This window comes from Zootoca vivipara, chromosome 1 (assembly GCF_963506605.1).
Source record: "Zootoca vivipara chromosome 1, rZooViv1.1, whole genome shotgun sequence".
Classification (NCBI taxonomy): domain Eukaryota; kingdom Metazoa; phylum Chordata; class Lepidosauria; order Squamata; family Lacertidae; genus Zootoca; species Zootoca vivipara.
In genome coordinates, this window is record NC_083276.1 from 123,060,726 (window position 1) to 123,086,481 (window position 25,756).

The following is a 25,756-nucleotide window of genomic DNA, read 5'->3' on the forward strand; positions in this document are numbered from 1 at the left end:
CCTTTGACAGCCAGACCTCAACGGCTCTGGGTTGAAGCCCATTTGCAGGCATGCTTTGTTGGGGAGAAAATCCAACTCTCATGCAGCGATTTCCGTTTTCTTCCAGGCGCTGTATAGAACAACTTATGCAACACTTGAAATCCTGCTCAGGTCATTATTAGCAGAGGACCCGACCACCAAGCATCTGTTGAGGATCTTAAAAGTAAGTACAGTATGTCGAAGAAAATTTGGCGGCAAAGGAAGGCCTGGCAGGGAGATATTGCAAACTAGGCAACAGTTGGTCTGCAAAATCACCTGCCATGCATTATTGTAGGTTTTCCTCCAACTGGCAGAGTTTGAATGCTCTGGAATGCCAGCTATCTCACAACAGTGCTGTTTGGGAAAATATTGTGATTTCTGGGCCCATGAATAAGTGACTGAACCGAGACAGGTTTCAAAACAAAGATGCAGGGGAGAAACTGGGAGACTAGTATCTCCCATTCCAGTCTATTGGGAGGCATTGTTTTATTTCCTGGGCACACAGGGCCACTTATGCACTCACAGAATCAAATGGTGGTAAAGCTTCAGGGTGCAGGTGAGAGGTTATACCAGGCATCCCCCAAACTGCAGCCCTCCAGATGTTTTGGCCTACAACTCCCATGATCCCTAGCTAACAGGACAAGTGGTCGAGGAAGATGGGAATTCTAGTCCAAACATCTGGAGGGCCGAAGTTTGGGGATGCCTGGGTTATACCCTAGCAGAGCTGGCCCTGCCATTAGACAGAGTGAAGTAGCTGCCTCAGGCAGCTGGCTTTGGCTTTCACAGAATGGCAACAAAGTTTGTCATTTCTTATTATTCTATTCTATTTATTTTTATTATTTTATTTTGACAAAGTAATAACCATACATAAATGAGAATAAAAATGTGCACCCCACCACCGAGACCATTCCATTGTAACTATCCGACCTCCCAAAATTTCAACACCCCTTTCCGTTTTAACAGTACAAATTCTACCTCAAACACCCTCAAAACCAAGACTCGAAGCATTGCATGTCCACCACAAATCGCCCAGAGATAAAACAGTAGATCCTGATCTACTTTCTGCCCATTCCTGAACCAAGGCATATCTATGAAGAGGAACAATTCATCTTTGGAGAACTCATGTGTCAGATGCACAACCTTCCATTTTGGTTGGTCCTAAAAACAAAAACAAAAACCCCACTGCCTGCGGATTTTGGTTTATGGATCATTGCTGCTTCCTTTGTTTTGAGCAAAAGGGTTGCATGATACATTGTACCAGTGCAATATTTCTGAGGTGTTTCTTCCTCCGACAGCACATTCATTTTTGGATACACTCGAAATACAAACTGGAGAGAACCCGGGCTATCAAAAGCAGTGCTGCGCTCCTACGTTTTGCTGTCCTTATGCCAGATTTTGATGTAAGTGTGACCTCATATACTGCCCCATTTCGCTCCAGGGAGCAAACATGAGAGCTGGTCTTTGTTGCTACAACTAATTTTTAGATTTATCCCACCCTCCAGAGCTGCTTCATACTGAGAGCTGAATGTTATTTTCAGTATATTAGCCTTACATTTGAGAGGAATAGGAGAGGGGAAAGCCAATAATTGAAGGGGTGGCGGCAGCTAGGAATGGCCTTGTTTGCATGAGACCAGCATGCTCTTCTTGGGTCCCTTTGAGTATCTCACAGGGATGCGGGTGGCACTGGGGTCTAAATCACTGAGCCTCTTGGGCTTGTCAACCAGAAGGTCGGTGGTTCGAATCCCTGCGATGGGGTGAGCTCCCGTTGCTCTGTCCCAGCTCCTGCCAACCTAGCAGTTTGAAAGCACACCAGCGCAAGTTGATAAATAGGTACTGCTCCGGCGGGAAGGTAAATGACGTTTCCTTGCGCTCTGGTTTCCGTCACCGTGTTCCATTGCACCAGAAGCTGTTTAGTCCAGCTGGCCATATAACCCGGAAAGCTGTCTGTAGACAAACACCGGCTCCCTCTACCTGAAAGTGGAGATGGGTGCCTCACCCCATATTCAACTGGACTTATCTGTCCCAGGGGTCCTTTACCTTTTTACCTCTCTGCTCCCATCCACACCACCGAGTTCTTTCTGGCATTCCTAGTTGATAGGTGCATTGGGGTTCCTTTTTTGGCTTGAACTGTGTGAAATTTGCTGTTCTGGCAAAATACATGGAAGGCCCTAAGTCCATCTCCTCAGAATCCCATCCGAAGGACAGAGTGGAGGATATGTTCTCTGGAAGTATGTGTCTAACCTAGTCTGCCCATTTTGGAGATGCAAATTATTATTTTAAGAGTTCCTGAGAAGGGCTTAGATTTCAAGAATAGGCATACCCATTAAAGATAGAGAGGATCTGACAAAGAAGTGGGGACAAAGATCTTGCTGGTTTCCCTTCTTGCTAGGCTACTTGCAAACTCCCAGAACTGGGGCACCATGTGGCAGAGCTGGCAATTTGTATTGGGGACCCCCAACCAGCAGTCAGCCGACATGCCAAGGAGAGTATCTTCCGTCTCTATGAGCTGCTCCTGCACCAGAAAGGCAAGTAAGCTGGAAAAAGATGCAACAGCAGTTCCGTGCTTAAACATTATGGAATACATTAAACATCTTAGTTTTACATGCTAGTGAAATAAGATTAGAACCTCTGGTCTCAGTTCATAGTGTGTTTTCCCATTAATATCAGTCGAGTCTTACGTTGACTCTCTGGTAACGTTGCATTTCCCACAAAGCTGACTCAACTAGCAAGAAAGAGGCTGTTGTCTTGTTCAGTTGTATTTCACAATGCTATATTCTCCCTTTGCCAGTAAGAGAGCCCACCCTTTGAGCAAAGATGGTGGGAGATCAGCATGCAAGACATTCATTTCTTGAGTCTTGCCTCAGAGGCCGATACCAAAATGAGACACGAGGTTGCCAGAGAAATTCCCTTGGAGGGAACTCTCAAGGTGGATCTTACAAACATCTTCATTAAAAGAAAAAAGTGATAGAATATCACCCAAAGGAAACAGAAAGGCCTAAATTCATTTCCATTCGTTCATTTAAATATTTATAATCTTGACCAAATGCACCCAAGGTGGGGAACAAAATGTAAGCACAGTACGTAGTACGTAGTACTCCATCAAAGTACGTAGTTGTGCTCCTGCAGGGTCTTCTGCCTGCACTATAGGACTTCCTCACCTGTGTGCCCCTTAAATCTCTTTCTGGGGGCTTCCCTAATGCTCCAGAGGAGATTGGAGAGGGCACAAGGGGCGTACAGGAAAAAGAGGAGGAAGTCCTGTTGCGCAACAAGACATCCTTGTTCTAATGAGACTACTTTGTTGAATACTGCTCATAAAAATACAATAAAAAATAGAATTTTAAGGAACCAGCTGGACGTTAACATACAACTCCTCCAGTCTAAAAAATGTTTCCAATGTCATCAGAATAAATTATGTCTGAAAAGCCCTAAACCAGAGATGGGGAGCCCGTGGCTCTCCAGATATTGTTAAGAGTCCTATCCCCAGGAACCCCAGCCAGCATGCCCAATGGTCAGTCGCAACATGTAGCTCAACAATACTTGAAGGAGCACAGGTTCCCCATCCCTTCCCCAAACCTTTATGTATGGAACGATAAAGCTTTTAACTGCTGGTGTCTTACTGTCAGGGATACGCATGAATCATGCCGAAGAACTCTGGTCCAGGAAGTACCAAGAGGAGAAGAAGATGCTCTCTTACATAAACATGATGAAAGTTGGAGAGGTAAAGGTGTTCCTTCGATGCTAGAAGTCCCTTTCAATACAAAACCGCTCAAGTGTTTGATAGATTTCTTGCTCCACCTGAGAAATGTGGGTTGCTTTCTTTTACCTTTCTCTGCCTCCAGGAAACACGAGGATCAGCTTAAGGGGTTGTTTGCAGAATTGTGTGAAGAGACATAATTGCAATGCAGTCCTTGACAGTATCATGGGCAGAAGAGACAACATCCTGTCTCAAGGAACTTACAGTCAAAGTTGTGATAATAGAGAGAGAGGGAAGGGAAGGGAAGGGAGAAGCAGGGATCATTTAATGAACATGCAGCAATCCAAAGATTGCTTCATTTTGGTTTCTTTCCTTTTAGGTGTTTGGGACATTCTTCAACGAAGAACAAAGAAGATCCTTTCTAAGAACAGCTTTGTTAGCTATTTATAGTCCGAATCTGAGGGTCAGTGAAGCAGGGATACTCCTTGTTTATTCTATCCTTGGAAATGCAGAAGAACTAATGGATGTGGAGGTGAGTTACTAAATTAAGCTTTCTGTGAAAAAGTATATTATAAAGGACCAGTCTTCTTTCAGGATGGGGAAAAAAAAGACTTCTGACTGTTTTGGGATTCCCCTCACCCCTCCAGGAAAAACAAGTAAAGAAAAAAATATGGCACCAGCTCCACAAATTTCGAGTTTGCAATGAGTTGCCTGTGGCGGTACAAAGTCTCTCTGCATGCAAAGGTAATGTCTATTTCCAGTTACGGAGAACACTACCAAAGATATAGAATAATTACAAGCTGTACTACTATCTACTTATAAAAGACCACTATCCACAGCTTCAACCAGTCTCTTAAGACACAAATTGCCTACATTTATTGTTGTATTGTGTGTGAGCCGGATAGGGGAGGAATTAGATTCGGTGTGCAATTAAAGGCGAATCTATCTAATTCACACTTTTCAAAACAAGATGCGGAACGAAACACAGTTGAAATTCAGTTTCTCCAAATTTTTGCAGTGCCATTTCCTAGCCACGCAATGTGTACAAAAAGGTATGCACTCAGGTAAAATGTGCATAAAAACGCATGCCCACTAACATCAACCCATCACCGATGCGTCCACATTTTAGCACCAATCCCACGGTGGCCATTTGGTTAGAGGTTCGGACTAGAACCAAGGAGAGCCGGGTTCAAATCTCCAGTCAAGTCTGTGGGTGACCTTGGGCCAATCGTTCTCTCTCCACCTAATTTACCATTTGTGATCTCCTTGAAGGGGTGGGATGATGTTGACGATCTATACGGACCCCTCCCAAACATTTTCCTAAGTCAAATGAAGCTGGTATAATTAAATCTGAATTCTCTTCGTTTCCACTCAGGTGACGTGCTGATGGAGGATCTTGATGATTACGTACAGTTGTAAAACAACCGCCCACATCTCTCCACTTTCTGTCCCCCTCCCCTCTTCCTTTCTCCCTCCCTTTCTTCCTTCCTTATGTTTTCTCCAGGTGGCTATGTGGGGCCAGAGCTTTTGGGTTTCACAGGGTCTCCAGAGCTCGCTTAAAAGGAAAAAACCAAACATTTCCCCTATTCTCCCCGGAGATGGATTTTCTTCCCTATGGACAGATGGAACAGCTTCCTTTTGGGAAGAGGTGAGAGTACGACTTTTCTCTCTCATCTTTTGCTATGCGAGTGTTTCATCCCTTCTGTGGGAGGTCCAAACCTCCAGCTTCCAGGATGGGCATTTGAGAAGCTGTAGCATCTTGGATGCTGCTGCTGCTGCTTCCTACTCCTGGGTCTCGTTTATAGAGTTGCTCTCTGGAAAAAGCCTGATGCACATAGGGGCAAGAACAAAAATCATCCCTTGCTTGCTGGATCCAGGTAGCTCCACCATCCCTCTGGAGAGAAGAGGGGCAGATATCCACTGCTTATGCTCAGTTGGGGCCCAGAGGAGGCTGGTCTATTAGGGCAAGAAAAAGGTAAAGGTAAAGGGACCCCTGACTGTTAGGTCCAGTTGCGGACAACTCTGGGGATGCAGCGCTTATCTCGCTTTACTGAGGGAGCCGGCGTACAGCCTCCGGATCATGTGGCCAGCATGACAAAGCCGCTTCTGGCAAACCAGAGCAGCACACGGAAATGCTGTTTACCTTCCCGCTGGAGCGGTACCTATTTATCTACTTGCACTTGACATGGGAGCTTACCCCGTAGCAGGGATTCAAACTGCTGACCTTCTGATCAGCAAGCCCTAGGCTCTGTGGTTTAGACCACAGCGCCACCCGTGTCCTACATTAGGGCAAGTACGGTCCCACTAATCTCAGTCTGTCCTTAGCCAGCAGCCACCTGCCTGCCTTCTTTTGTACATTTAATCCAATGATCGTACTTCCTGTCAAGCTTACCCCTCCTTTGTGTTGCCACTGTAGGACTACTTATATTGGAGGATGGAGACAAAGCTAGAATCAGCTGGCTCTGCCTCTCGTTGGCTCTGGCGCCACCTACTGTCGGGCTCCTTGCCTTCCGCCCCATCAGTTCCAATGTGGCTTCCAGGCAGCATTTTTCATCACCATGCTGGCAGGGTAAATGTAATCCCACCATCCCTCTGGGAAAGGAGGACACACTTTACTGCTTCTGTCCAGACCACCAGAAGGTGGCCCTCAAGAAATGGCTGGAAGAGACTGGGATACACAGGGCTGAGAAGAGTAAACCAGGACACTGTGTGGGTTTTCCCCTGCTCCTTATTTTCATTGCTTGCCTTGCTGATTAAAGCTGTCATCCCCACCATTCCTGTGTGAGAAGGGAAAGAAAGGGGGCAGAGAACATTTGCTGTTTTTGGCTCGACTGCTGCAAGGAATGAGTAGAAGGAGAAAGCAACAACACAACAGATTTGTTTCCCCTGGAAAAAGAAAGATGGCAAGAAGACATATTTGAAAAGTAACAGGAGATATGGAAACAGATTAACACTAGCGAATACGAGGAAATTTATTTCTTGGGAATGTCAGAGTTTTGAAACTGTTATACTGTCTAAATGCTGATTAAATATTTGTATGCTGTTTTATGAATGTTCCATGTTCATCAACTAGATGCTTTGTTTATGGTGTGCTATAGAAACTTATAAATTAAAAAGTTTAACAATGCTGTTAACACACTTCTTTCCTTTTTGGTGTTTTATTTCCTCATGACACAAAATACCACGTATGAAAAAAAGAAAAGCACCAAAATGCTCCAACACAAAGTACCTGAGCAAAGACTGAAGGCAAAAAATGTACATTATGACACCCAAAAGCACTTGAGCAAAGTAGAAATACAGTTTATAATATTCAGACGACAGCATATGGTCAGTTGAGTGACACTTTTCAAATAAAAACAGTATAATTTATGACAAGTATCACTATACAGTACAAAGAGAGCATGAATGTTTTGACATAATAGATTGTACAAAATTTTGTATAATGTATACACATCTTTAAAAATGAATGTTTATGTATACAGTAAAAGTAAGCCTGTTACGGAACACATGAACGGTTCACTCCCAAAATCAGTGTCAAAGCGCATGTGCGGTTTTCCACTAGTGCAAAAAGGTGTTCATTACCATCTCATGTAGGTTCACCAACAGTTATGTGCACATCATTCAAACGGATCGTGCCTATGCCCAATTCCATCAACATTCATACCAACTCCCCCACTCCCAATATAAATTTGCAAAATTACACTGCTCTGATATCACCACAAGTTTCAAATTCTACACCGCCTACTGGGATTGACCTGCTGCCCAGCCAGGTCACTTCTACCATGTTAAGTAGAGCATGAGAGACTCCACACAACCGTGTGGGGTGCAGCGCAAGGCTGACTGCAGAGAGGAGGAACTGGAAGAAATTTGGAGGCGTGGAATGGAGCTTGGATCTTACACAAGTAGAAGACACCATTGGTCACATGAGAACACTGCTGCTTCCAAGCCAATGATTGTCTTTAAATTGAATGGAAAAATATTGAAAGGTATTACACATCAGCTTTTTAAAATTGAAATTATTATCAAAATGTTTCAAGATCATCTCTTCCACAACTCTTTCCTGGCTTTCTTGGATGCTCCACTAAATAACCATACATCTTTAATTCATTCTTGTATTGAAAATGATCAAGTTTATGAAATGGAATGATATTATAGTTTGGCAAAAGTGTTTTTTTTTTGGTTGTTCATTCATTTCTTTTAATTATTTCAGCTATAAGAATGAACACACACAACTTTAGTGAATATCTACTTTAAAAAAGATGCTTAGAAGAGATGTCCTTGAAACACTTAAAGGGATTGTTTTTTAGAAAAGAGACAAATGAAGAGAATAAATAAGCTTAGTATTTTAAAGAAATGTTGGAAGCAGACAGATGAAATGAAAAAGAAATCAACATCAATACATTTAAAATTTAGGAACTATTTGCAATAAGAGAGAGGGTTTTAAAAATACATCCCACATTTTACCCAGAACACAGCTGTGTTAACAAAGTTTATGAAGAACTTGAAAGGTTAAACATAATATTTTAAAGCAGTATTTGGCAACTATTGTGTAGATGCCCAATGCCATCTGAGGTGGGCACTCAGTGAGGCTCCCCTGTTTATGGAGTGCTCTCCTCAGAGGTTCACCTACTTTATTGTCCATTTGGCAACAAGCAAAGGCCTTCTTACTTTCAGAACTTTTAAGACGCAATTTTAGTCCTGCTTTATGCTTTTCTTTTTGTATTGGCACTTTAACTGTTTTATTATTTTTTTGCAAATTATGATTGAAAGACAGTATAGAAAGAATTAGCCTTGGGCTTCCGTGCTCTTTCCCCTTCTGGTGCAGCTGAGGAATTCAGAAGCCGCCGTGTTCATTTTTGATAAACTGCAGTTTACAATCTCATCTGAACCCAGCAAAGTATGAGGAGCTTAAGCTATGGCTTGTTTGAAACGGGCCAACTTCAAACCATGTGCTACGAAGCTGATTTATTTGCAAACAAAGCATCGTTAAGATTAACTGGTTTGCTGGATTTGTACACAATGCTTCCAATCACCCACTTGTGACTGCACTGAAGGAGGGCGCTGGGAGCCTAAGACTTGCCTGGGCTTGTTCATTTCACTATAAACCATAGCTCATTGTGATAATGGAACACATCCTTTGTGCAATACTGGCTCAGAAGTTTAACTGCTTCCCTCGAGAGACCTGTGCCTTTCAGATGTAAACACAGATCTCCTGTTTATGTTAGCCGTCAATGTTTTCAATGTTGGGGACGGATGGACAAATATTTGCACATACCATGAAAAACATGTATGGATTGACTCCATCTACAGAAAACCCACAGGAGGAACAACACATTTTGGGCGTGGTAGGTTTGTATGTGCACTGAAGTGACCATGCCCAAGTGCTGAAAAAGGGTGACCCAACTTTGATAATGCATCAGGGCATTTATGAAGTCCCTGTTTCCTATTACCAAACGGTGGCACAATACATTCAGCTTTAAACTGAGCTCAAGCAATTCAGTCTAGTGCTACAGATAGTTACAAATGCAATTAGTTAATTTAAGGCATGCTCTTGACTGGAAAAGTGGGAATTTAAATCAGGTTTCACTCTTTAGGGTTTTGCACGGTAGTCTCATATATTTATTTCACTTCTGAATCCACACACTGAAGTGGAGCTATCTCTTCATACAAAACGCATTAGGTTTATCAGCATTGCCAGTTTAAGAGCAAAACACAGGTCCAAACTCAACAAAGCAAAGACTTATACACTACGGCTTGTCAGTTGTTGCTCCTGCTACTACTTCCTCCCACCCCGGTTTTTTGCTATCACAAAGCCGGCATCATAACCAGTAAATTTTGCAAGCTCCTAATAAAGCAGCCATACGTGGCTGGCGGATTACACGTTGCAAAGGCCTAATGTGACAGGTCTTTTTAGTGACAGGTAGGTAGCCGTGTTGGTCTGAGTCGAAGCAAAATAAAAAAATTCCTTCAGTAGCACCTTAAAGACCAACTAAGTTTATATTTTGGTATGAGCTTCTGTTTCTAGTGTATCTGAAGAAGTGTGCATGCACACGAAAGCTCATACCAAAATATAAACTTAGTTGGTCTTTAAGGTGCTACTGAAGGAATCTTTTTAGTGAGATTCTAAAACAAGCAATTCTTTTAGACAAGGTTGCAAATTCTCCAAGTGTCACATCAACAAGCTTGCCTGTATTACATAGAAGGCTGCACAGAATTGGGCCCCGATCCTTAAATTAAGCCTCGTGTCTTGCTTAAATACATGAACAGTCAACTCATTTTGGTGGAATAATGGCTACAATTGAGAGAGCTTTATAAGGTGTGCTCCAGCACCTTCACACGGCTGCTGTAGTTCTGACTTTCCATCTTTACAAATGCCTCCCAGTTCTGCATGAAAATGCTACTTGATTTTAGTAGTATGCATGAAAATGCTACTTGGTTTTAGTAGTATGCCATGCACAGTAAGAGGAGCTGCTATTTAAAAAGTGCGTCTGAATGTGCAAACTTACGTTGTCAGTTCTATGGACTGGGACTCAGGGTACCTGGGCTTTCATACAGTCCCCACACATTAATGAAAGACTGTAGAATTTGCTTCTACATGACTTGCGTTATCTGGGAAATGGAAAGTGCTGCCATTTTGAATTTAAACCTTTGGTAAAATTGGGCCAAGACTGAAATCCTACAGATGCTCACTTGTGATTAAGTTCTATTAAACTTAATGGAGCATCCCTCTAAGTAGATATGCATAAAAGTGATCTGTAAAACTCTATATCAAGTATATAAACAAGATGCTTCATAAGGAAGGTTTTCCTATAGATAATTTGAACTATCATAAATCCTTATTACGCAGACTGGTATCAGAATACCAAACACTTGTAAGGATGAATAAAGAATCCATTTGCCACATTGCTTCAAAAGTACAGATGTGTTTATCAAGCATAGTTCATTGGCAAAAATATTCAGAGGTATGTTAATTGATGGCAATTGATGGAAACATGAGTTTCTAGGAAATGAAAACTTTATAGTGTTATTATAGAGAATGCTAATTCCTGTTGCGATCTAGCTATATATTTTTTTTCTAAAAAGGGATATAAAAATCTAATACTAAACTAAGTAAGAATCTATCATATTAAACATCAATGAATTACAAAATGAACTTTTTAGGCTACTTAGTGGCTAACAGTTCTCAAATTGTTCATAACATATATAGCAGCGAGCAGACAAAGCATTGTTGTACCAATAGTACAGAGTGCACACATCATATCATAAGAACTGAAAAGTTTATGAAATGCTAGCATTATAAAATGACATTGAGGTTCAAGTGCGCAAGCAAGTCATCACTTTGCTTAAAGTGATTTCATCATCAGAAAATGGTTTCCATATACTTCTGACATTGGTTCACAGGTACCAGAGCAGAATTTGTGATCAGAACTTAGATATACATAGCATCTCTTTGTGGAGGTAACAAATCATTTTGAGGCATATAATCTAATGGCAAAGCAATATTCTCAAACTTGGTTAATAATAATAATAATAATAATAATAATAATAATAATAATAATAATAATAAAAGATTCCTAGGCTAGGATCCAAAGAACTATTCTGGGAATGTTTAAGAACTCAGGCATCCTTCCTTTGAACAGCAGGGCTTCAAACCACCATAAACTTATTTTTGAAAGCGTCTCCCCAAGCTTCAAAAATTGTTTGCTATGCAGTAGTGGGAGAAAAGGGGTTGCTTTCTGAGAAACCTAAGACAAGAAGTACTGTACCTCTTTGGGCCAAAGGAACTACTGTAGTTATGCAAAGTTGTGGATGATAGGCCCTCTTGGTTGGCATCAAAAAAATCCCCACCCCTTTCTACCTCCCATACCTAACAGTTCAAAGGGAGGGGGGGAATAAGAGAAAAGATACACCCCCACCAATTTGTCTTTATGCAGCTATCGTTCTCCAAACTGCTTTCTGAATCTGTAAAACTTATAAAAAGCAATTCAAATGTTCTCGGAGGAGCATTTTCCTAAAGGCCGTTCAATTGCAGTGATGGCGGCAGCAGGGGGGGGGGCAGACATACACATGCTACTTTGGATGTGGCTTAAAGTTCAGAGATGTTTTCATTTAAACAAAATACTCAGTCGCAGAATTTCCTTTCACAGTGCAACACTATGCATGTCTACTTAGAAGTGTGTGATGTTCCATGGGACTTACTCCCTGGGTAGTTTGTATAAGCAGAGGCGGATATTTTTTTGGCCGAGGGCCACTTTTAAGGTTGGGCCCACCCTCTTGAGGGCCACACGGTGGCTGTTGCCGAAGTACATGCTCTGCACATACACATGTATCACCACGTACAGAGAGCAGAAACACAAATGTAGATGCAGACACACTCGTTCCCCATCAGTGTTGGTCTTGGTGCAGAGATTTAAGGCTCTCCTCTCAGCCATGTGCTGCAGTGGGAAGGAAGCTAGGGACTGGCAGGCCACTTTAAGTGGCCTCGTAAGGACTCACCTAGTCCAGGCCTTCACTACCCAGTGCTGCGTAGGATAGCAGCCTTATGCACACCTGCAGACTTATCTGGGAGTAAACCACACTGAACTCCTTGAATAGGCTTGTGCTATTCAAGAGCAGCAATTCCAAATAAAAAAGCCAAAAAGGGGGGGGGTATTTATGGGTTGGAGAAAACGGTCCAAAGTGCAAAAAAGGCAAACAACATCAGAGACCCAAATTGCAAAAGCAACACTGCAGAATCTAGTACTACAAACATACTGATTCGCATAGAAAAGATAATTAAAAAGACTTCTGTATCTGAACTACGTATAACCCACACAGCATATATGAAGTTAATACAAAGAGCAGTCAACTCACCCATTTCACAGATGAACTTATATTCAGTGCCATTGTGACCTAATTAGGAACTGGGCGTGGCTTTGCCCCTGCCCCAACTGCAGCATAAAAGCTGTGAAGCAAAGCCAGGTAATTCAGAAACACCTGGACCTGTTATAAAGGAGAAGCTCTTGTCAGCATCGTGACTGGAAGCAGCAGGCTTCCAAGTACCCATGCCAACACATGGCTTTGAAGAGCACTGTGGTGCCCTTGGTACGACGAAACATTTGGCAAGCGTCTTTTCTATCGCATCAGAGCAAAAACCTCTGCCAAAATTCTCCCTAGCATACAGCTATTAAGAGGCACAAGAGCATCCCTCAAGGCCAGGCTGCATTGAAAAAGGCCCCTACAGGGCTTGTAGCTTCTCTTCACATCCCCAACTACTGGCAAGCAAGAAGCCCTGCTCAGCAATCAGGAGTAACTCCTAGCACAACCTGTTAAGTAATCCAGCTAACAAGGGACAGGTGTACACACAGAGTACACCAACAACTCAATTTTTGTCACTTGCACACCAAGTTAAATTCCATGTAATCAGCTGGAAATTAGATCTCAAGAGATTAAGAGTACTGTTTGCCCGAAGGCCTTCTCTCTTAAGAGTAGCAAGGAGATAATTTTTATAGGATAAAAATTATGTAAGGATACTGAGACCATAAAACTAGCTGGAGTGTTTTAAAATACTTGTTCTAGTTATAAAGCTCTTCATGGTTCATACAACAGCTTTTAAGCACTAAACTTGTTAGCAGGCTTGTGGTACCAGTTCTACAGTTAAAAGAATTTCTTCTTAAATCCAGAGGTTTTGCATCCAAGAAAACTGAATGATTAATATATCTATATATACAAGCCAGAATTAGCTGAGGCACTTCAGGCAGGAATGGTACAAACTGGTTAAAGGCAAGACAGACATGTGTACACTGTTAACTTGGTTCGGAGGAATGGCTCTCTTCCCCGATTACAAAAGGGAGAGGAAGCGAGCCATCGTATAAGATCAGCACTCAGGTCTCAAGGCAATGGATGCACCAGAAATAAAATAACGAGATATACAAGTGTCTATGTAGGTAGGCTGACCAGCTATGCTTGCAGGTAAGTGGCTACATTTGCAAAACGGCTGCATATTTTTTCCCCAAGGTTATGGTGCAATGCAAGAGGAGCGACATTTGCTGTCGGATTAATGCCCTGTACATTTCACCAGAAGGTACCAGAAAATGTGCTGCTCCTTTATAAATGGTTATATATATATATATGATCAGTATTTGCCACTCAAGAGTTATGCCTAAAGGCAGATTCTTTTAAGACTTCTTTGTACATAGAGATAAATACTTGCTTCTCATATCCACTGACTACTTGTTGAGATGGGAGTGCCAATGCGTAGTTCTGCCTTCAGGTGATTCCTGATACCGCCACAGTGTTGAGTAACTTATCAAAGCTAATATTGTAGGTGACTGATATGATTTAGAGGCAGAGAGATTGCTTACATGGGACGGGATTTCATTGCCCTTCAAGGTCATCTAGTCATCTGAGCGTCTACATTGGCTCCCAGTATGTTTCCAAGCACAATTCAAGGTGTTGATGCTGACCTTTAAAGCCCTAAATGGCCTCGGCCCTGAAGGAGTGTCTCCAGCCCCCCATTGTCCAGCCCAGACAACTGAGGTCCAGCTCTGAGGGCCTTCTGGAGGTTCCCTCACTGCGAGAAATGAAGTTATGGGGAAGCCGGCAGAGGGCCTTCTCGGCAGTGGCGCCCACCCTGTGGAAAGCCCTCCCATCAATGTGCAAACTATACAAACAACTTTCTGAAGACATGTGAAGGCAGTCCTGTATTGGGAAGTTTTAATGTGTGATGTTTTGCTGTGTTTTTATTAAGTTGGAAGCCGTATGATTGTGATGATGTTTACCGAAGCCAGAAGTGCCTTACTAAAACACTCACATTTAAATAGCTGCACAGATATATATCTTGGTCTTGAACATATGCACATATTGGGAAGCTCATATGGGTGTGTTATTGCCAACACAAAGTATTGCTAAAGTACGTATCTGCGTAACTTTCTACATGTTTCCATGTACACTAGCATGAATCTCTATGTACAGAAAGTCAGCCGAGAATCTGCCCTGAGCTTCACGCTGCAGTGTAACAGTACAAAGAACATACACAGCTGCTGAAATACTTAGTAAACGATGTTACGTTGAATATAAATTGATGCACTTGGGCCACCACCACTTTCAGTAATCTCAAACGTGGAAGCTGTGAAATGGTTTTTGATTTGTCACCAAGCCGAGCAGCATTGGCATTATAGCTTAGTACAGACTCAAGGAAGGACAAAACATAACGTCAGATGCCTTTAACGGAGTAAGAACTTTTGGATTGTCTTATTGGTTATGGATTTTGAGCCAGTTTTCTTTCAGTCATTTGTTGCCAACAGTAAAGGTGCTTCATCCTGAAGAGCATAAGGGACACACAAGTGCACATTTGGTTTTTTTTTTATAAAACCCCCAAACTCTGCCCCAACACCAGGAAAATAAAGCATCATTGTCAGAGGCAGATTAAGAACCGAACTGTAAGTTTCTACAAGGATTTTTTTTTTAACAGTAAGGTACAAAACCCTACACTTTCTAACTGGATCAACCTTCACAACATGTGCCCAGCATTGTTTTCACTTCTGCCACAGACAGAAGATAATGTTCATGATATTTTCATGTTGTCCCAGATTATCCTTGGTTCAACGCCCTCCCGTCACCACTTCCTGGTGCTTTGGTAAACTAAAGTCTTTACACAATGCAGCATAACGCATGAAGAAAAAGAGGAATGATTACGAAGTATGGCATTCTGTCTAAGTGCATTGGTGCAAACACCACAGTGGCAACAGACAAAGGAAGTGGGAGATGTGCAGCAATCTTCAGCAGTTTACTGTGGAGAAAGGGGGGGGGGGGAACGGTAAAACAATTAGGTCATTATTAAGGCTTCAAGCTCTGTGGCATAATAAAGAGTGCAGATATTCCCAGGAAAATACCACGGCATATCTACCGGTAGTACTTCTGCATATTACATAAACAAAGCGCACTGCAAACAATCAACTGCAACCAACCATCTCCTGCCATCTGATCTTTCGTTCCGCCAGGAAAATTAAGATACCTGCACACACGGCGCTGACACAAAAGGTCCGCTCATATATTATTGTTCCCCTATTTCCTCAGCCCTCTGTCTCCCCACTTCTTCTCCCATAACAAAACGTCTCAAACTGAATGTAACTGACCTGCATGAACTACTTGAAGACTTGAAAACAGACACACTGAATCATGGGCATAGCCAGGATTTTTGTTTGCGGGGGGGGGGGGGGAAGCCTTTTGTTAGAAGGGGGCAAAACCTCAGCTTGCTACGTATTTTTATTGATGGGGGGGCAGCTGCCCCCTTCCCCCAACTTGGCTACTCCCATGCACTGAATGTACTTTTAATAAACACATAAAAAATTGAAAAAGAAAAGAAAGACTCAGACTGAACCACCCAACCTTCTGGCATATCCTAGCCTGACATTTCAATATTGCAGTCTCGTTTAAATAAGAGGCTTAACATGGCAAGCGTTGACCTGAACCATCATCACCCCTGAAAATGGGGGTGGTAGGGGGGCTACTCAGGGCCTAGCACGTAACAGTAACCCAAACCATGGTTTATTGTGAATGTGCAAGCCTTTTGGTGCTGGAAGAGAAAACCACGGCTTCTCTTTGCTCTTCCCTGGGTCCTGCTGTTGCCACACTACCCAGAGCTCTAAGCCACAGTTCAGCTTAGCATTATGCATAAATGTAGGCTTGTGGTTTGTCTCACTCCAAACAAGCGGTGAGCTGCATGCAACCATGGCTTGTTTTTGGTTTACAGAGTCAGGGGTACATGCCCCATAATAACATGTGGGGTCTTGCAGGGGAGAAATTGGCAGACGACATCTTCCCTGAAGCTCCCATTTTGAGAAGCCTGTCTGAATCACACCCACTGAACAGTAAAGAGTAAGAAAACAGCTTGAAAACACAAAACTCCCACCATCCCTAGCTAACAGGACCCGTGGTCAGGGATGATGGGAACTGTAATCCAAAAACAACTGGAGACCCAAGTTTGGGAAGCACTGCTAAGCAACCCTGATAATACATAGTGGGTAGGGTGGGAACAGGCAGAAGATGCTCTTAAAGGCTTGTACAGTTCTTCCTTGGTTCTTGAATGCCTTGTGACTTGAACGTTTTGGCTCCTGGACGCCGCAAACCCGGAAGTGAGTGTTCCGGTTTGTGAACATTTTTTGAAAGCCGAACGTCTGATGCGGCTTCCAATTGAGGGCAGGAAGCTCCTGCAGCCAATCGGAAGCCGCGCCTTGGTTTTTGAACGTTTTCCGAAGTCAAACAGACATCTGGAATGGATTCCATTCGAGAACCAAGGTACGACTGTACCTTTATGTGACTAAAATAATTGTGATTGTTTTGTTTTAAAACACACACACACACACACACACACAGCCTTCAAACACCAAAAACTGTGGGGGAAATTAAGATAATGAACTAAGGTACCTTGTTTTAACTTTTGCAGTGCTTGCATTCATGAGTATACCCAAAATGGCTGTGAGCATAAAAGCAGTTGATCTACATGGATCAGGATCAAGCTTGATTTGGTACCTATTTGGGGGAGGGTGGGGGGAGAAAAAACGAAGAGCAAGGTAATAAACCGAAAATCAAATTTGCAAGTGAAACACAAAGTAAAACAGAATATTGTAGACACAAGTGGTAGATAAAACATATAATACATAAGCAGAGGATGGGTGGCCATCTGTCATGTATGATTTAGTTGGCCTAGATGCCCCCCGGAGTCGCTTCCAACTCCACAATTCTATTATTCTAACTGATTACACAAGCAGAAATAGATTTTATGGCATGGGAAGGAACAAGAAACAATATGCAGTGCAGTAAAAGATGATACAACAAACTTCATATACTAATGCTGCTACGAGCTTCCCCAATTTTAAAACCAACACCTTTGGATGGAGTAGCTGAGTTTGAAACCAACCCGTTGTGGATTCTTGTATAAATCCTGCAAGTTCTGGCGCTTACCTGAGATTTTTTAGCCAGTAAATTAAAGACGGGCAACTGAGCAGCACAATCAACGTGAGCAAGTTGAGGATGGTGATGTGCATCTTAAGACTGTCTACAACGCTATCAATGGCTGTGCTGCCCTTGGGTGATGATGATGATGTTGCTGCTGCTGCTGCTTCTGAAAGGCCATCTGATGATGATGCACAGCTCTCTTCCGTTTCTCTTTTGGAACAAGCGGAGCTTTGCTCCGAGTTCTTTGGGCACTATAAAAGATAAGCATAGGCATTCATAAGTTGACAAAAGTTTAACGGTGAACTTAAAAGTGCTTCATGGTGAAGGCAAAAAGGATCAAGTAATGTTATTTATTTAATTTATATCCCACCTCTTTCTCCAAGGAGCTCAAGGTGGGATACGTACCCTCCCTGTCTCTGTTTTACCCTCACCAACAACTCTGTGAGGCTGAGAGAGACTGGCCAACCAAAGGTAACCCAGTGCGCTTCAACCTTGGTCTCCCAGGTCCTAATCCAGAACTCTAACCACTACACCAGGGTTCCTCAAACTTGGGTCTCTCCAGCTGTTTTTGGACTACAATCCCCATCATCCCTGACCACTGGCCCTGCTAGCTTAGGGATGATGGGAGTTGTAGTCCAACAACAGCTGGAGACCCAAGTTTGGGAGACCCTACACTACACTACGCTGGCTTGAGTAGCAATGTAGCCAAGATATACTATCGCCCTTTCCTTTCCCAATGCTGCCATGATACCAGTGCAGTCATCATTGCAGGTCCTTGGGGGAATATACCAATATTGCCTGCATGCCCACTCCCTAGCGATGTACCAGACAAAAGGCAAAGCACAAAGGGAACAAAAGGTAGAAGAGGAGAGACTTATGGGGGGGACATAAACATTTGAAAACATTAAATGTTAAAAGTATTTTTGTTTAGGGCAAGCCTACCCAGACAGATAGATGCTAACACTTTTACTGTTGGTTTAATTTACTTTCAATGTTTTAAATTGATATCTTTAATATAATAATAATACTTTACTATTTATACCCCACCCACCTGGCTGTAAACTGTAAATATATACTGTAAACTGCTTAGAGGTTTTGCTGCAGTTGATTGGTATGTAGCTGCTGTTAAAGAAAAGAAAAGCTTATTTGATTAACTCACTGGGGGGGGGGGGAGTAAGATCTAGCAGTGGAGATAGGATCAAACTTGAGGGAAAGGAAGAGAAGCCTCCTTTTCACCTGAGCAAACTCTCAGGTTCATGTTTGGGGCAGCCCCCCCCCCCCGGCTGTTAGCCGACAGCAGGAGGCATTTTTTGCTCTCTTAAGAAAAAAGACATTCTGCTAAATCCTGAAATGTTAAAAACTGAAATAACATAACCCAAAGGAAGACACAGAACAGACCTACCGTATCAAGGACACTTAGTTCTGTTCTGACATTTGAATGTAGTTTAATAACCTGTTTAAAAAGAAAGATTTTTTAAACGCAGTGTGTCAACTTGTAAGTGCAACCTAGACTAAAACATAATTCCTTTTTGAAAGTTTTTTTTTATTAAGTCTTCTAAAATTCCACACATACGTTTCAGTACATAATAAATTTTTTTTTTTACTTCCCACCCCTTCTCCATGGTGTTTGCTTCTCTTCCTCTGTCGCACCCTGTTTTCCATCTCTTAAACCTTAACAAAACTACTGTTATTTTACTCTCTTCTGTTGCTCATAGTCCCAGTCCTGCCTGCGTGTCCATCATATAATAATATTTCTTTAAATAATCTGAAAAGGGTTTCCACTCTTCCACAAAACCTTTGTCACTAGGGCAAGGGCGTCACAATGGGGGGGGGCAATGCGGGGGGCAATGCGGCACCCCCTCGCTACTGTGGCGGCGGCACAACTGCCCCGATGTTTCTGGCCTCACCCCTCGCTTCTTCCTGGTGGGGTGGAGGCAAGGGGCGGGCCAGAGAGCAGCGTCAGCGGTGGCCGCTGACGCCCCTCGCCACTCCACCTGAGTAGGAAGAAGCACTGAGTAGGAAGAAGCACACGCCGCGCTGGAGCACCGCCCCCCAGCAACCCACTCTGTAGCGTGATGTGTGCGTTGTGATGCGCGACGCATGCGCGCGACAGGTGCCCCGCCCCCTGGCAGGGTGACTTCTGGTTTGCCACCCCAGGCAGCCAGAAGGCTAGCAACGCCGCTGCACTAGGGTTCTCTTATTTTAGCTGTCAACTTTGCCAATTCTGCATAATCCAACTAAAACATAATACCTTTCTCATTCTTTCAAACTACAAGGGGAGGGCAACTTGAGAAAGATGGCGTTTGAAAACTGGACTTGCACTCCCACCCTAAGTGCCACCTCCCATATTGTTCTGAAGGGTCCCCCAACTCTCTGAAGTAGGTTTTCAGTTGGCACAGAAGGCAGGAGGGGGGTAACAATAAAAAAGTATTCAACCAAGAAATCTGAGCAAAATGTGTTGGATTTTATGTGCACCAAAACCAGAGGTAGCTGGATGACTTGGAGGCAGGACAAGCGCAATCTTTTCCTCTCATTTTCCACCCCACGTCACTCAGCACCAAACCTATGGGAAGACTGCCCAAACCAACCCATGATTGAAAAACTTTAAAAGCATTTTATTCACACACTGTATTTGCCACATGCTGGTTAACTACCTTGAAGGCGTAATGAGCATATGTCATTAATATAGCCAACGCTCCACACGTAGTCCAGCTAAGGAAAAACATGCAAACAGCTACACACACCGTTCTTCGCGTAATCAAACTGGGGTCTGATGGAAGTCGAGAGGGTCTAGCAAATGCAAACAGTCATAATTAATTCACACAAAATAAAGGTTTCCGTTCCTGAACAGCGAAACATTAATCATGTATAAAGTATAATGGATCAGCTCAGACACCTTGCCAGACTACGATTTGTGCTAACCATGGTTTAGAACCCATGCAGTAGACATTTTCCTAGCTCAAGAAAAGGAGGTACACATTGCCCCTTGGAGGGTGTCCTCGTGTCCATAGGGAAAAGTCAGAATTTCACTCTGGCATTACATCTATAATGCAGCTGCAACTGGAGGCTTACCAAAGTCCGTAACTATGAGGGTTAATTCATTTCACAGAGTCCCAAATTTGCTGTTTTTCGTATTCTTTCCCTTCCATTTATTTTTTAAACTAAGAGTTTTGGTATTTTTGAATACTACTGGTACTTACAGATGCCACATGCTGGTTTTCTGAAAATAATGTTACCCCTAAACATGCAAATAAACATTTCACCTTTCAGGAAAAAGAGTTATTACCAAATATCTCTCTTGTATATTAAAGTTTAGCGAATCCAGTCTGTTTTTCAATTATGTTTATTTCCCAAAGCATACAGAATTATAACAGCACAAACACATTGGAATGGTTTAGCTTCTTTGCTGGGGGGTTCTAGAAAAAAATGTTTCTTGGACAAACGCTGAGATAGGAATCAAGCATTCTGTGGCTTTCTGGGTCAAAGTCTAAATTAAAGCATGATTACTTTTTACTTTGCCCGGATAAGATGAGCAAAATTACTTTGAAAAACAGGAATCCTAAATAGAAAGATCAACTGTACAGTCCATTAATTTAAAAAGAGTAATTTGACGGAAAGAAAAAGGAAAAATCAAGTTTAGTCAAGTCAAGGGCCATGAATTTTGGCAGCTGTATGTTTCATTCTGCTTGGTACAATAAGTATAAGTGCAGAAACGTGCTCCAATTTCCAAGAACTAAAATTGAAAGCAAAATCAAAGACCTCCTGAAGCCCACAAATGATATCTATCCTATCTAACCTTAAAAAAAATAAAAGGATAATAAACGCAATTTGATATGATTAGGCCAAGGAACAAAAATGGAATAAAACCACCGCAGAACTAGAACAGAAATGTAATAAATGGTTTCTTCATTAAAAAGCTTTTATGCCCTGTTCAGAATTTGATTGAAAAAGAACGGCATTTCAACTGGAAAGAAAAATTACAAACTGGCAATGGTCAGTTCGTGAATGATGTCCTGGTCTACACAAGTACCCAAATATCACTCCTATTACCTCTGACCATTTAGTATCCTTTGGTAGAACTTGATAAGGTTCTACCTTATGCAGCAAAACCTCTCTTTAAAAGCAAGTTAACCAAATTGCCCTTACAGCCAGGTTAACTCGGCTTATTAGTAGTTCAGCACTTAGAACTATCTCACAAAGATGCCACTAAAAGCTAGTAAAATCTTGTACAATGTTCTACAGTCCCATAGAAAGTTAACCCATTCTCTCAGCTAGTTAAGAACCATCCCCAGTTTTAGTATAATCACTGTTTAATAAGTAAGCATTATATTTTCATCTTTTATCATTTCACCCACATAAAATAAGAGCAGTGTTTTTTTTACCTGGTCAAAGCTACATGCAATGAGGATGAGATCTTTAGGGATGAACTGAAGAGTATGCTGCCCCAATAGGCTATGCCAGTCCCAAACATAAAGAGGATTAGAGATACAAAAGGAAACCACAAGTTCTGGTTGTTCGGTGTAACAGCATCCAATTCTGGCAAGGATAATATATCCCAGATTCCTTTAAACCAGTTAAGCCTGTGGGGGGGGGGGGACACACAAGATTATAGTTGTTTGCTTTACTTGCTTATCAAAAATTTATAATTAATCCTAATGTCAAATGCTATATTTTTTTAGTATGTATGTTACTGGTGAGGACCTTTATTGCTGCATGAAGAATTCCATTGTGTAGCGGAAAAATATAAAAGCAAGGAACTTACCCCAACAAGAATTTAACAATATTCACTATTGGTTCTACTTTATAGGGCCTGGCTGCTTTAGTAAGTGCAGGTACAAAATCTGTGCAATGACCTAGAACAAGAAAAATGTATCAAGAATCAGATGTGGCCAGTAAATTAAAATATTAGCAGAAAAACCATTAATGTTCCAAAATTCAGAATATATTATAACTATTGTTAAATGCTAATTCCACGGCAGTAAAACTTCTGTTTGTCATATAATGTCATTACTAATGCACTGATGGTGTGGGGAAACAGACCGACAGAAATTATTTACAGTAATAGTTGCATTCAATTTTAGACAATGAATATTTGTGACACAGAATTCTCAGTTCCATGAATATATTTAAATGTGTTTTTCCTCCAGCTTGCAGGTCTTACCAAAATGAAGCTGCTGCCCTAAAGGGCAAATAACTTGGTGCATATTACCCAAATGATTTTAGAAATCAAATAAATATAACTCAAACTTTAAAAGTGTACTACTACTACTACTACTACTACTACTAATTTATTATTTATACCCCGCCCATCTGGCTGGGTTTCCCCAGCCACTCTGGGTGGCTTCCAACAAAAGATTAAAATACAATGGTCTGTTAAGCATTAAAAAGGTAAAGGGACCCCTGACCATTAGGTCCAGTCGTGACCGACTCTGGGGTTGCGCGCTCATCTCGCATTATTGGCCGAGGGAGCCGGCGTATAGCTTCCAGGTCATGTGGCCAGCATGACAAAGCTGCTTCTGGCAAACCAGAGCAGCATATGGCAACGCCGTTTACCTTCCCGCTGTAGCGGTTCCTATTTATCTACTTGCATTTTCACGTGCTTTCGAACTGCTTGGTTGGCAGGAGCTGGGACCAAACAACAGGAGCTCACCCCGTCATAGGGATTCGAACCGCCGACCTTCTGATCAGCAAGCCCTAGGCTCAGTGGTTTAACCACAGGGCTGCCTTCAGATGTCTTATAAAAGTCTGGCAGATGTTTTTCTCTTTGACATCTGGTGGGAGGGCATTCCACAGGGCGGTTGCCACTACCAAGAAGGCCCTCTGCCTGGTTCCCTGTAACTTGGCTTCTTGCAGCGAGGGAACCGCCAGAAGGCCCTCGGAGCTAGATATCAGTGTCCGGGCAGAACAATAGGGATGGAGATGCTCCTTCAGGTATACAGGACCGAGGCTGTTTAGGGCTTTAAAGGTCAGCACCAACACTTTGAATTGTGCTTGGAAACGTACTGGGAGCCAATGTAGATCTTTCAAGACCGGTGTTATGTGGTCTTGGCGGCCGCTCCCAGTCACCAGTCTAGCTGCCGCATTCTGAATGAGTTGCAGTTTCCGAGTCACCTTCAAGGGTAGTCCCACGTAGAGCGCATTGCAGTAGTCCAAGAGGGAGATAACTAGAGCATGCACCACTCTGGCGAAACAGTCTGCAGGCCGGTAGGGTCTCAGCCTGCGTACCAGATGGAGCTGATAGACAGCTGCCCTGGACACAGAATTGACCTGCACCTCCATGGACAGCTGTGAGTCCAAAATGACTCCCAGGCTGCGCACCTGGTCCTTCAGGGGCACAGTTACCCCATTCAGGACCAGGGAGTCCTCCACATCTGCCTGCCTCCTGTCCCCCCAAAACAGTACTTCTGTCTTGTCAGGATTCAACTTCAATCTGTTAGCCGCCATCCATCCTCCAGCCCACACAGGACATTCACCACCTTCAATGGTTCTGATTTGAAAGAGAGGTAGAGCTGGGTATCATCCACATACTGATGAACACCCAGCCCAAACCCCCTGATGATCTCTCCCAACGGCTGCATGTAGATGTTGAAAAGTACTGACTTTTAAAAGCTCTACTTAGCGTTGTAAAGAGTTTGCTTTAAAATACATTCAAGTCGATAAGCTATACAGTAACTATTGTTTATTCTTGCCAGTCAAAAGCTTCCCTCCCCAGATTCCTATCGGTATCTACATGATCAACCACTTTACAACAAATCTCAGCATTTTTTAAAAAAGAGATAACAAAATGATTGCCGAACTACAAATGAAATGTACAACGAAACTCTATTTTCTAGTTTTATAATAATAAACAAACCTGTGCTTAAAAATCTTTTCACGTAATGTTACCTGTTGAAATCAGGGACCTTAACTGTCTTCCATAAGCAAGAAGAATATTAGAAATTATGTACACGGGAAGAGTGCCACCATGGAATCTTATTACCTACAAAACAAGAATGTTTTATGGAAAAAATGGAGCATGCAAATATCACCCAATGTCCACAATAATCCAGTACTTACATAGTGCTTTTTTTCTAAATACTTCACATTATTATCTGAGTAATTATTAAAAACCTACGAGACATGCCTATATAACATGTGACAGGGCTGAGACAACAAAATGGCTTGCTCAATACCACTTAGCAAATTCATGGGTGGACTGAGATTTCATCAAAAATTCCCAATTTATATTCTTAACCAATATGCTATGCTAGCTCTCAGGATATCTTTTTCAAGATAAAAATGGACTCAGTTTCTTTTCCACAGGTATGAGTACCACACATTCTAGTGCCAAGATAAAGCACGCAGACATATCTATCTGTTACTCAAATCTCAAGTTGCAATCAAGTACATCAGCATTAGCACGAAGGGGTAGGGATGCGAAATCAGCAATGCTCCCATAATTGTACATATTAACCCAGAACACGGCTTCAAATTTAGCACAATAAAGTTTCAGACCGTGATTAAAGATGGCCACTTTATAATCAGAAACGTAACTTTAGCCAACTGGGCAAATCAGGCCTGAATTATCTTGCGATCCACCAACATGTGTTCTGACTTGCTGGGTGTTGACCCGTCTAAGGCATGAGGCAAAATAATAATAATAATGATTACCAACCCCTCTTGCAGGCTGCAATAAATGGTGGCTGGTCTGAAGCATGACAAGCTGTGCTGACCTGGTTTAAGTTAATACAAGTAGGATTTAAACAAAACTGAATTTGCACACATAAATTTCATTTGCTATTCTGTTGCTGACTTGCCCTGCTTTAGAGACTGCTGTTTAAGGCTTTTCAGCCTGCTTCCGATTTTAACTTGAACAACACAACTGGGATCATAACCGCTTTGTCTTCTTTAAAAAAAAAAGGCACAGCGCAGTAGCAGCAAGCGTTGGCTGAGAGGTGCGGCCTGATGTTTTGGGAACTGAATTGAGCATATGGCCTTGAGCAAGTCATTTGTTTGGTCTACATTCAAGTTACGTCTTGCTTCCCAACTGTAGCACAGATGTAGACAGCACTGTTTGTTCTTGACATGATGCGTGGATGGTATTGTTTGGTGGCAGGAAACCTGTAA

At 42.4% G+C, this 25,756-nt stretch overlaps 1 protein-coding gene and 1 long non-coding RNA gene across 2 annotated transcripts in view; one reads left to right on the forward strand and one right to left on the reverse strand.

Moving 5' to 3' along the window:
* LOC132593035 (uncharacterized) lies at nucleotides 1-2,505 on the forward strand. The gene is made up of 3 exons (XR_009558461.1): nucleotides 1-202; nucleotides 1,314-1,418; nucleotides 2,408-2,505. It is a non-coding gene; the product is annotated as an uncharacterized LOC132593035 (long non-coding RNA).
* Nucleotides 2,506-7,880: 5,375 nt separating this feature from the next.
* The window catches only part of PGAP1 (post-GPI attachment to proteins inositol deacylase 1), a 55,181-nt gene continuing 37,305 nt past the window's right edge, over nucleotides 7,881-25,756 (reverse strand). The window contains exons 20-27 of the mRNA XM_060281504.1: nucleotides 24,536-24,629; nucleotides 22,413-22,503; nucleotides 22,033-22,230; nucleotides 20,305-20,440; nucleotides 19,053-19,103; nucleotides 17,657-17,901; nucleotides 17,120-17,224; nucleotides 7,881-15,482 (exon numbers count right to left, since the gene is read on the reverse strand). Of these exons, the coding sequence (XP_060137487.1) occupies nucleotides 15,344-15,482; nucleotides 17,120-17,224; nucleotides 17,657-17,901; nucleotides 19,053-19,103; nucleotides 20,305-20,440; nucleotides 22,033-22,230; nucleotides 22,413-22,503; nucleotides 24,536-24,629 (1,059 nt within the window). The 3' untranslated portion in view covers nucleotides 7,881-15,343. The remainder of the gene's footprint in view (nucleotides 15,483-17,119; nucleotides 17,225-17,656; nucleotides 17,902-19,052; nucleotides 19,104-20,304; nucleotides 20,441-22,032; nucleotides 22,231-22,412; nucleotides 22,504-24,535; nucleotides 24,630-25,756) is intronic.